The sequence below is a fragment of the Marmota monax genome, unplaced genomic scaffold (genome assembly GCF_021218885.2).
Source record: "Marmota monax isolate L192 unplaced genomic scaffold, Marmota_monax_Labrador192_F-V1.1 WCK01_AAM20220418_F8-fsc00020, whole genome shotgun sequence".
In the NCBI taxonomy this organism is placed as follows: domain Eukaryota; kingdom Metazoa; phylum Chordata; class Mammalia; order Rodentia; family Sciuridae; genus Marmota; species Marmota monax.
Genome location: NW_026692912.1, coordinates 6,660,287 through 6,672,746, shown reverse-complemented (window position 1 = coordinate 6,672,746; position 12,460 = coordinate 6,660,287). Strand labels below are relative to the sequence as shown.

The 12,460-nt window shown below is 34.5% G+C and overlaps 1 protein-coding gene across 5 annotated transcripts in view; it reads left to right on the top strand.

Annotated features, from left to right (window-relative positions):
* Nucleotides 1-12,460, top strand: part of Ptbp3 (polypyrimidine tract binding protein 3) — a 97,197-nt gene that overhangs the window by 24,663 nt on the left and 60,074 nt on the right. For 2 of the 5 annotated variants that reach the window (XM_046451610.2, XM_046451607.2), the window contains one exon: nucleotides 5,875-5,959. In XM_046451610.2, coding sequence (XP_046307566.1) covers nucleotides 5,926-5,959 — 34 coding nt within the window. In that variant the 5' untranslated portion in view covers nucleotides 5,875-5,925. Of the gene's footprint in view, nucleotides 1-5,874; nucleotides 5,960-10,969; nucleotides 11,015-12,460 lie in introns of those variants that run through there. The other 3 variants (XM_046451609.2, XM_058581629.1, XM_058581628.1) reach the window with 3 other exon arrangements.

The window sequence follows — 12,460 nt, the reverse complement described above, 5'->3', positions numbered from 1 at the left end:
AGGTTTTTTGCAGCTGTTGTAGTTTGGATATTTAGGTGTCCCCCTAAAGCTCTTGTGTGAGGCAACAGAAGAAGATTTAGAGGTGAAGTGATTGTGTTGTGAGAGCTTTAACCCAGTGTCCCCTGTTATGGCTGGTAGGGTATGGCTGAAGGAAGTAGGTCATTGGGGTTGTGCCTTTGGGGTATATAGTTGTTGAGCTGAGCTTAGTTTCTTTCTGCTTCCTGGTGTGATGTCTTGAGCCACCTCTATACTCTTCCACCATGATGTTCAGCTTTATCATAAGCCCCAAGGAATGGAGCAGCTGTCTGTGGACTGAGACCTCTGAAACTGTGAGCCCTAAAATAAACTTTTCCTCCTCTAATTGTTCTTGTAAGGTCTTTTGGTTGCAGCAATGAACAAAGCTGACTAAAACAGTAGCTTTACTTTTCACGTAATCAAAAATTGTCTGTTTTACTCTTGAAGATTTATTCTACGGATAAAATACAAAATCTAGGAAAAATGCTGTTTTTCCCCATATTTTAATTGGTGCATTATAGTTGTACATAATTATGGGATTTGTTGTTACATATTCATACATGACATAATGTAACAATATAATTTGGCCAATATCACTCCCCAGCGCTTCCCTCCTCCCCGCTTCCCACCTGCCACCCCTTGGTTGCTTTCCTCTACTGATCTTTTGATTTCCTTTTACTTCTCCAGCTTCTGCAAATGAGAGAAAACATAGGATCCTTGACCTGAATTTGGTTTATTTCAGTTAACACGATGGTCTCAAGTTCCATTCATTTTCCTGAAAATGACATAATTTTTTATGCATAATTAAAATTCCATTGTGTATATATTCCACATTTTCTTTATCCATTCATCCACTGACAGACACCTAGGCTGGTTCCATAGTTTGAATTGTGAATTGTGCTGCTATAAACATGAGTATGCATGTATCACTGTAGTAATTATTCAGGGTAAATACTGATGAGTGGCATAGCTGGGTCATGTCGTGGTTCCATGCATAATCTTTCAAGGAACCTCCATACTGATTTCCATAGTAGTGGTATTAATTCATAGTCCCACCAACAATGTAAAAGTGCTCCTTTTTTCTCCACATCCTCTGCAGCATTTATTATTATTTGTATTCTTGGTGACTGCCGTTTTTTGATGTGAGATGAAATCTCAGTGTAGTTTTGGTTTGCATTTCTGTAATTGCTAATGATGTTGAACATTTTTCATGCATTTATTGGCTATTTGTATTTGTTCTTTTGAGAAGTGTCTATTTAGTTCATTTGCCTATTTATTAATTGGGTTATTTGACTTTTTTTGATGTAAAGGTTTTTTGAGCTCTTTACATGTTCTAGATAGTAATGCTCTCTCTGAAGAGTAGATAGCAAAGATTTTCTCCCATCTACAGATAAAAATACAGGAAAAATGCTGTTCTAAAAGAATTATTGCAGCATGATTTATAGCAATAATTTGGAAGCCCAGTTACTTAATAATAGGGAAATAGTTATAGATGACATAATTTTTTAAAATAATTGTGAAGACTTTAACAACTTGAAAAACCTATCAGTTGAAAGGGTTATAGAGACACTCATAGATTCATATTGTAACTTCACAAAATGCGTAGTAAGATGAATGAATCATAAAAATGAAAAAAATGATTTAAAATCTACAGATAATGAGGTAATTGGATGAGTATGCATAGAGGTTTAAATAAGGATGGTAACATATAAAAAGGACATTTCCCCTCTTAAAAAAAGTATCACAGTATTCTGGAGGAGAAGTCCTAATGCATAGGAAAATAACATGTTTTGTTTTTATTCTGTTAAGGTTAATCATCAATGAGATTTTAATCTCCCATACAATTCTAAACAAATTAAAAATCAACTCTAGTTATTAAAAATGGATACACATTTTAAGAGTTTGCTACATAGAATATGAAATTACTGCTTTCAGTTTCTAAGACCATTTTATCAAATCAAGTCTTTTATAATTTATCTGAGAGAAGGAAATTAAAAAAATATATTAAGGAAATGTTTCCTTTAGAAATTTTGGAAAGTTTTCCATATTGAAAGAATAATTCTCACTTTTAGGTGATTACTTTCCAATATTAATTGCATTGAATATAAGTAACTATTGGCATATATAGCTTTTGAAAAGGACCAAGTAATTATTTAAACTTATTGCCAGTGTTTAATGAAACCTATATACTAGAAATAATGATCCTCAGAGCAACTCATCAGAGTGGGTATCATTATGATTCATATAAGTGAGCAAACTGAGTCTTAGAGAGGGTTTTAAATAATTTGTATAATATAAAGGTAATTTACTTTGTGGAGCCTAAATTCAAACCTGGATTTGATTTACTCTAGAAGACTACATTTTTAACTGCATTACTATTCTGCTCTGTGTTCATTACATATCTGTTGTGGTGGTTCTCAGTTGGCTACATATTACAATCAGCTATGGAGCTTTGGAACTGTCTAGGTGTCCAGGTTCTATTGTAGACCTATGGATTAAGAATCTCTGGAATGAGGGCTGGGGTTGTGGCTCAGCGGTAGAGCACTTGCTTTGCAAGTGTGAAACACTGGGTTCGATCCTCAACACCACAAAAAATAAATAAGTGAAATAAAGGTATTGGGTCCAACTATAACCAAAAAATAAATATTAAAAAAAAAATCTCTGAGTGAGACCTGGTGTAGAGCATTTATTTTAAAACTGGACATAAGATTATAATGCACAGCCAAGGCAGAGATTTTACACCTGACACACAGGCTGTGATGAAATATAATCTAGTAAAGGTGCAATAATAGAGCTCAAAGTAGCTGAGAAAAAACTTTGTACACATATTTGAAAAAACTCGATACTGATATTATTCATACAGAAAGGATATATTATGTGAACTATACTAAAGTCCTAGAACCACACACATTGTCATGTTGAAAACAAAATTAAGTTGAATCTTTTTACATTTGGGATGAAAGAATGTAGTACCATTGTCTGTGACCAGTAGTGAAGAGATAGTGTTTGAGGCAGAAGATGAAGATAAAAACAAGCAGCATAAATGCTGATGTATTTGGGGAAAATTATATGGCTGAGAAGGGGATCCAGATTAGAGCTTTTAATTGCTATCACAGTATATTTAGACTTGATTCAATAAATAACAGAAAATAATTTCATGTTAATGGTTAGATATTTATTTGGTAGGAAATTAGGTAACCATTTATCGAATGAGATAGAAATAGAAGAAACATGAATCACTTTTTCTCCAAAAATTAAAAGTATGCATTATGAAGACTGCCATGAACTTTTAAAATTCTCAGCTGGCAAGCCATGGCTGGGACCTGTATTCACAGCTAAATTTATTTTCTAGAAGTCTTTCAGGTAATCTCAGGTGCATCCAGGAAAGTGCTTTCTTGAACATTTCTTCTTTTTTTATTTTTTTTTAATATTAAAATTATAGAAAGAGTTGGTTCCTTACAGCAGGTAATTTATTTAGATGGTAGAAAATTGTTTGCATTTTTTACTTTCTAATCCTTTCCTTTGAAATGTTTGACTTTTGAGGTATCTGTTTCTTTATTTATTTTTGCACCAATCTCACTTTTATTCCTTTAGACAATTTCTTATTTGCCTCTTCCTTGAGTATTGTATCCCTTTGTATTTAGGAGAGGCTACTATATGAACAAATTTAAAATTATATTATTTTCTGATGTATGTAGTCTCTCTTCTATAATTATAGTTTCTTTTTTTTTTTTTTTTAACCTTACACATAGATTTCCATAAGGAATCCATGTGGTTCTGTTTTGAATATTGTTCATCTTTAAAGCATAGTGTGGGGATGAACAGTGACAGTGAACCGTGGGTGGGTTCGGCACAGGTGTTAGTGATGACTAGTCTAAGAAGCCTCTCAAGCCAGTAGGAGTTCTCTGCCTCAACATGAAATATCTCTTATCTTATTGTTTTTATTTTACTTTAAAATTTTTAAGCAATTAGAGATTCATAGCAAAGTGTAAAAATACCATAAAAAGGTCCTATGAACACTTCACCAAGTTTCTCAATACTTATGTCTTATATAATTATAGTATATTATTAAAACAAGGATGGAGACACTGATACAATGCCTTTATATGGCATTTTTATTTCCATATCTATTTTTCAGTTTCATTTTATGGCATATACAGATTCATGTAACTAACACCAAAATCAAGATATAGAACTAGGCTATCACCACAAAGATCTCCCTTATTGGTACCCTTTTATAATCATATCACCTTCCCCCAAGTGTCTGTACCCACTGCAAATGGTCAATCTGTTTTTCATCTTTATAATTTTGTTATTTTGAGAATATTGTATGAGTAAAATCATATTATTTATTTTGGAGTATGTCTTTTTTTTTTTTTTTATAGTCCTGGGGCTCAAACCAGGTCTCACACATGCTAGGCAAACACTCTATCACTGAGCTATATTCCCACCCTTCCAAGAGCATGTCATCTTTTAAGATAACAATTTATATTTAGTTAAAAAAAAAAAAACAAAAAAACCCTCAAGATGTACTGTCTCACATTCCTACCAGTTGTGTATTCAAAGAGCCAGATTCTTCCACATCCTTGTCAAGAGTTTGTCACTGTTTTATTTTAGTTCTGATAGGTGTGTGTTGATAAGGTCTTTTTTTCTCTGTATTTTTTTTATTAGTGATTTATAGCTGTACATAATGGTGGGATTTGTTGTTTAATTTCATGCATGTACACTTATGGTCTTAACTTTTATTCAAAGTGGGTTTTTAAAATTTGTAATACTGGACATTGAACCCGGAGTGCTTTACCACTGGCCTACATACCCAGTTTTTTAGATGGACAGATTGCATTTATTGTTTGTTTTCATATGGTGCTAAAGATGGAAACTAGTGTGCCACACTTGCTAGGGGAAGACTCTGCCACTGAGCTAAAGCCTGACCCGCCTTTTACATTTTAATGTAATTATAATATTTTGTTGACATTTTAATATATTATTGCCAGAAATAGTGGAAGTGGATTCTAATATCAAACTAACTTGATTTTCAAATGAAACATTGATCCTAACCTCACATGTATGTAGAAAATATATCTATTAGTAACACATACTTTACCAAATTTCTCATACATAAAAACCATGTTGGGTACATTTAGATTTTTACTATATTTAAAATTGTAAAAAATTTTATCTTTCTATATCTCCATGTAGCCAGTGAACTACATAGTTTGTCTGATAATTATAAGGCTACAAAGCCCGATAAGACCTACATTTTAGAAATTATTAGGAAGACCTATGCTTTAAGTGAAGTCTTAATCTTTATCTTTGGGGGAATTGAGATTTTCAGTTTTCTGAATAAAATATTTAAGACATAGTACACATTAGAATTAATGGTTGAAAAATCACTGATTTTAAAGAATTTGTTCAATATAGAAATAAATTGTATTTTGAGTTCTATTTAAAAAATATAGGTATTGAAAAATCAGGATTCTAAGGAGGGCAACAAAAATTACTTGAATGTTTATATATATTATAAAAAGAATGTCAGAATGCAACCACCTAAATACAGTTTAGTACTAAAGTAACACATCCTGGGGAACTGGAGTTTGGGGGAAAAATGGTTGAAAGATTATACTCCCATTTTTGCAATGGCAATTGTTTTTTTAAAGCTATTATTAGTCATGTGAATGTGTTATAATTTTTCCTTATCATACAGTTCACTTCCAAACTTTAGATTTTGTGATGCTCAAGAACTTCTAAATGTCTTCATACTAAAATATTAAGTTAATTAGCTTTTAATATTTTTAGTAGTAAATATAAACCATTATCTAAAACCTATTTCATTAATTGATGATTGGTTTTGCCTTTCAGCGGGGGTCTGATGAACTTCTTTCTTCTGGTATTATTAACGGATCTTCTACCATGAACAATTCTACTCCTTCTACAGGTGTGTATGGTAAGTTTTAATTTTCTTTTCCAAATATTTTCTTTTTATGAGTTTTAATTTTTTAATAGTGTTCTTACTTTGCTTATCTTATGAACATGTTGAAGTGATACTGTTTATAATATAAACTAAAAATTTGTTGTATTGAGATACTGCACTGTTTATGTAGATGAAATCACCAGTTATAGCTCTCTTTAAGTTTTAAGGATTCCTTTGAATCTAATTTGATAATTCCTTTTTTATTGATTTGTGTTACATAGTTGTGATAAAACTATCATTGATGAGTTTGTGATCAAGAACTACTGAGCGAAAGGGAGCTAGATTTAAGATCTGTGTTGAATGATGATGGACTTGGAATAGAAGTATTAAAACTATAACTCTTGTTTGGTGGGGGTATGCCAAGTATCGAACTCCCAGGATGTGCTCCACCACTGAGCTATAAGTACCCTCAGCCTCATGTAGTCTACATACCACACATACTTCATGTAGTCTACATACTACATACTACAGCCTACATACTTCATATAGACTACATGAGGCACAGGATACCACTTGATTTTAAAACAACTGCTTTTGAAATGTGAAGGTTGCAAAATGGGATGGAAGAGTGCAGTACTGGAAAGAGAGGGGGCAATTAAGAGGCCATTTCTGTAATCTTAATAAGGGATGGTAACTTAGTGAAGTGGTGGCAGTGACAGTTGTGATGGAGCGCATTGGAGAACTTGTAGAAGGTAAAATTGACAGTAATTGGTAATTAATTGAATGTTTAAGGGATTCTATCAATTGACTTCTAGGCTTTTAGAGTTGGACTTTGATAATTAGATGAGTGGTGTGCTGTTCATTTCTATCAGAGAATATAGAAGAATGTAGTAGGTTCAGATTTGTATATATTGAGTTTGAGGTTCCTGTGGAACATCAAATAGAGATGTCACACAGCAGTGGTTTCCTGATCTCAACAGCACAAGAGAAATTTGGTTCTTGGTATCAAACAATTGACAGTGGAAACCATGGGAATGAAGAAATCTATAAAAAATGGAGTTTTTAAAAAATATATTTTTAGTTGTAGATGGACACAATACCTTTAATTAATTTATTTTTTTATGTGGTGCTGAGGATCAAACTCAGTGCCTCACATGTGAGGCAAGAGCTCTACCACTGAGCTACAACCCCAGTCTCAAAAAGGAGAATTTTTATCTGGATCTTTTTGGAATAATATAGGGAATGAATAGATCTCTCTTTTATGAGCTGACATGGTGTTTGGGAGAATGAACAGCCTCTACCTGAGGACTCTGTAAGAGAATTGGTCAGTTTTAATCAGCTAGCAAAAGAATGAAAACAAACTCTAAGAATGCTTGGGAATTGATTAACTGTGCTACAGGGCCCCCTCTCCCCGCTATTGTTAACCAGGGATCGAATGGGGGGGGGGTGGGCACTGAGCCACACCTCCAGCTATACACACACACACACACACACACACACACACCCCACGCCTTTAATTTTAAGACAGGGTGTTGCTAAGTTGCTTAAGGACTTGCTGAGTTGCTGAGGCAGCTGGCCACCATGGCACAAGGCTGTGATTCTAGTGGCTTGGAAGGCTGAGGCAGGAGGATCATGAATTCAAAGCCTGCCTTAGCAACCCAGTGAGGTCCTAAGCAACTTGGCCAGACCCTTTCTCTAAATAAAATATAATAAAGGGCTGGGAATGTGGCTTGGGGTTCAGCACCTCTGGGTTCCATATCTGGTTCTAAAAAATAAAAAGTTGCTGACGTGGCTTTGAACTTGCAACCCTCCTGCCTCAGCCTCAAGTCACTGGGCTTATAGTACAGTTTTCTAAAGGACTAAATGGAATGATTTTGTAGGTAGGGTAACAGCAGTGGATTTGTTCATGTGAAAGTATAAACAGATTAATAGTATGGACATTGAGTCTAAAGCAGATTTCCTAAAAGTTAAGCTCACATTAGAATTGTTGGGGGTGCTGTTAAGACAGTTGCTAAGTTCACTCTGAGCATTTCTAATTCAGAAGGTCTGGAATGCATCCTGAGAATCTGCAAAATACTAATATTGCATTTTAGGAATCATATTGAGAACTACTGGATGAAAGAAAGGCTGGTATATGAAGTTCATAAACCTGATTATCCTCTTGATCTGGCGGACTTTTAAAAGCTTTTTTGCTTTTACTTCTTAAGGTTAAACTACATCCTGAGTGAGGCCACATATTCTTATTTTAAAACATCTTGTTGGTTATTTATTACTAGGGATTTAACCCAGGGGCGCTTAACCACTGAGCCGCATTCCCTGCCCTTTTAAATATTTTATTTAGAGACAGGGTCTTGCTAAGTTGCTGAGGCTGGCTTTGAACTTTCAATTCACCTGCCTCAGCCTCCTAAGCTGCTGGGATTACAGATGTGTGCCACCGTGCTAGATCCTCTGGTTATTTTGTCCAGTCATGTTTGTGAACTATTGGATAGACCACCAGAAAGACTCATATTTTGGGTAATGATTTAGTGAGGAAAAATGAGATATGGATGTGAATTTTAACAGTTTTGTGTTTGTTTTGGATTTCTTCTTATATACCCCATTTCACTTTAGGTTCTTTGTGTTTCTAGCTTTAATAGAGCCTTTTAAGTGGTAAGCTTTCTTAGACTTTGACTAGAAGTGTCTGTTTCATTACCACTATTAAATGATATTGAATGATAGTTGACTGTTTAAGGTGACTGTTATTTTCTTGTTGAATTTACTATTCTGTTTTTCTTTTGGCTGTCATTACTGAGCAGTCAGACTACCTATCTGATAGTGTTACTTCTTGCTAGTTATTTAAAAATTTTTTATTAGAGCATCATAATTATACATAGAAATTGGGTTCATTTTGACAAAATCATACATGCAAGAAATTTGATTTCCAGCCCCTTTACCTGCTTTTTCCACCCTTCTGCCCTCCCCCTATTCTCTCTTCTCTACTCTATTAAACTTCTTTTCTTCTGCATATACTTAAAAGTGAAATTTCCTCTGGTTTCTTTATATATGAGTATGGTATAATTTTGTTAAATTCATTCTATTTGTCTTCCCTAGCTATTTTTAACATTTTTCTCTTTTTATTCTATGGTTTCATTAGCTATGTCTAGGTATGGATCACTGGTTCTCAACCCTGTATGTTCCTGAAAATAACTTGGAAACATTGAAAAAAAAACACAGATGCCTTGTCCTATTGCACACCAATTCCAAAATCTCTGAGGGTGGGGACCTAAGTAATTTTTTTTTTTTTTTAACTTTATTGAGGGGCTGGGGATGTGGCTCAAGCAGTAGCGCGCTTGCCTGGCATGCGTGCGGTCCGGTTCGATCCTCAGCACCACATACAAACAAAGATGTTGTGTACGCTGAAAACTGAAAAATAAATATTGAAATTCTCTCTCTCTCTCTCTCTCTCTAAAAAAAAAAATTATTAACTTTATTGATGATGCTTCCAAGATACAGCTAGAGTTGAGGACCATTACTGAAGTCCTTCTTTTGACCTTCTCAGTAATGAGACACTCTCTACAGTTATTTTCTTCTGGAATCCTAGTTAAACCTGTACAGGAGCACCTCATTCTGCCCTGATTTGTCATAATCTGTTTTACATATTTTGTTATCTCTTTCTCTGTAACATTGTGTTTTAGATAATTTTCTTAAAATGGTTTTCTGATTGACTCATCATATGTTTTGCTTTCTCTCATTTGCTGTTTAATTCTTCTAGAATATTTGATTTCAGGGCTTGTATTTTTTTCTATGTCTATTTGATTCATTTTAAGGTCTACTTTGGGTTTTTTTTTGTTGTTGTTGTTTGGTCGTTTTTTAATGGTACTCTTTTTTCCTATGATATTTCTTTTTCCACCTAATTCTTTAATCATTTAAAGCAAACTTTTTTGGGGGTGGGAGAAGTGGAGGTGCTTGGTATCAACCAAGGGCTTTGTGCATTCCAGAGGTAAGAGCTATACCAGTGAGCTGCATTCCTAACCCTAAATATATAGCTTTAAAACACTTTTTTTTAAAATATTTTTTTGTTGTTGATGGACCTTTATTTTATTTATGTATATGTGGTGCTGAAAATCAAACCCAGTGCCTCACATACTAGGTAAGTGCTCTACCACTTAGCCACAACCTCAGCCTAGCTTTAGACTTTTTATAACTTCAGATTTTACAATTATGGGGTTCTTAGGGGTACTAACATTTCTATTTTCTATATAATATATGTTAGTGTTTGCTGATGCTATGTTCTTTTTCTTTGTGTGAGTCAAAGTTTTTGGTTGTGGGAGAGTCTTTAGTTGATTTATTTTTTTCTTCTGTGAAAATCTCTGGGGTAATTTTGTGTTTGCTTTGCTAGGTTAGCCACTGTATCATCAGCATCTAACGTCTTCTAATGTGTTTGTTGCTTTGGGGAATTCCTTTCTAAGAAAGGAAGAGAAAATTCAGAATCCAAACATTTATTTATTTAGAATCCTCATTCTCTCTTAGGGGTTCTAGTTTGACTTAGGTTAATTTATATATTAATGTAAAATGTTGATTTTTTTTTTTTTTTGGTGTGGTATTGCTTTCCATCTGGGAAAATTATTTGTGAGTCCACATTTTTAGATGTTATTTTATTTTTATTTTTTATTTTTTAAAATTTTTAATATTTATTTTTCAGTTTTCGACAGACACAACATCTTTGTTTGTATGTGGTGCTGAGGATCGAACCAGGGCCGCACGCATGCCAGGCGAGCGCGCTACTGCTTGAGCCACATCCCCAGCCCATAGATGTTATTTTAACTCCAGTGACAGCTCTGCATAAGTTTCATACTTCATTAATCCATATGCTATTTTTAAATGTAATATTAGGAATTAAAAGCAGACATTGTTTATGGTATATCCCAGTATTATTATTTCCATTCTGTTTAGTAACAGATTGCTAATTTTTTTTGGATACTTTTTATTTATTTTTTTTTAAAGAGAGCGAGAGAGAGAATTTTAATATTTATTTTTTTTTAGTTTTCGGCGGACACAACATCTTTGTTTGTATGTGGTGCTGAGGATCGAACCCAGGCGGCATGCCAGGCAAGAGTGCTACCGCGTGAGCCACATCCCCAGCCCTTCTTTGGATACTTGCCACCCAGATTAAATAACTACTTTTCTGTCTTATAGCTGGATATGATCATATGGTTAAGTCCTGGCTAATGAGATAAAAATAGATGTATTACATGGGACTTCTGTGGTATCTCTGCATGGTTATACTATTTTCCCTTTCTTCTATCCTACTGCCTGAAGGAGTTTGTTATGATTTGGATCTATAATGTCCCTGAAATATTCATTTGTTGAAGGCTTAGTCCCCAATGTAGCAATGCTCAGATATGGGGCTTTGGGGAAGTGATCAGACCATGAGGGCTTTAACATCATTAATGGAGTAATTCATTGATAAATTCATAGCTTAATGAATTATTCGGAGGTAGTAAAACTGTGGGTGGTAGGGCCTAGTTGGAGGAAGTAGGTGTTTAGGAGCATGCCTTTGAAGGCAATATCTTGTCCCTGGACTCTTCTGTCTCTTTCTCTTTGCTTTTGCAGCCAACATGAGGTGAACAGCTTTGTTCCTGTATACCCTCCCCACTGTGATGTTCTGTCTCAGCACAGGCACATAGCAATTAGGCCAGCTGGCTATGGACTGAAACCTCTTAAACCCGAAGCCAAAATAAATCATTCCTCCTTTGAGTTTTTTTTTTTTTTAATATTTATTTTTTAAGTGTAGATGGACACAACACAATGCCTTTATTTTTATGTGGTGCTGAGGGTCGAACCCGGGTCCCGCCGATGCTAGGCAAGTGCTCTACTGCTGAGCCACAATCCCAGCCCTCCTTTAAGTTTTTTAAGGTATTTTGCTAACACTGAGTTTCATCTTTTATCTCAGATGATGAGGGTGGAAATGGCTTTATTAGTCTTTTAATATTATGTATGCTATTAGGGTTTAGTAGTAATTTCTTATGTTGGATGTGGTGGCATATGCCTATAATTCCATCTGTTTGGGAGGCAGAGATACTGGGATATTTGTAGTTTGGATGACTAAAATTGTTAAGATGTGAATTTTCCTGAAATAAGAACCTGATTTCAGGGCTGGGGTTGTGGCTCAGTGATAGCGTGCTCTCCTAGCATGCACGAGGCACTGGGTTCGATTCTCAACACCACATACAAATAAATAAAAATAAAGGTCCGTCAATAACTAAAAAATATTTAAAAAAAAAAAGAACCTGATTTCAAGAATTACTATAAAACTTTAGAAATCAAGGCAGTGTGGTAGTGGCAAATGATGGACGTTTAGATTAATTAAACAGAATAGAGTCAGATTGTCTGGGTCTGGGGACTTTGGAAGGCCTACAGACTGCAAAGTGTCTTTAGGAAACATTTTGGGATATTTGATGGTAATATCCTGCATCTTAATTTTTGTGGTTGTCATATTGGTATACACATGTCAAAACTCATCAAAATCTACACTTAAGATGTTGATGGATTTTT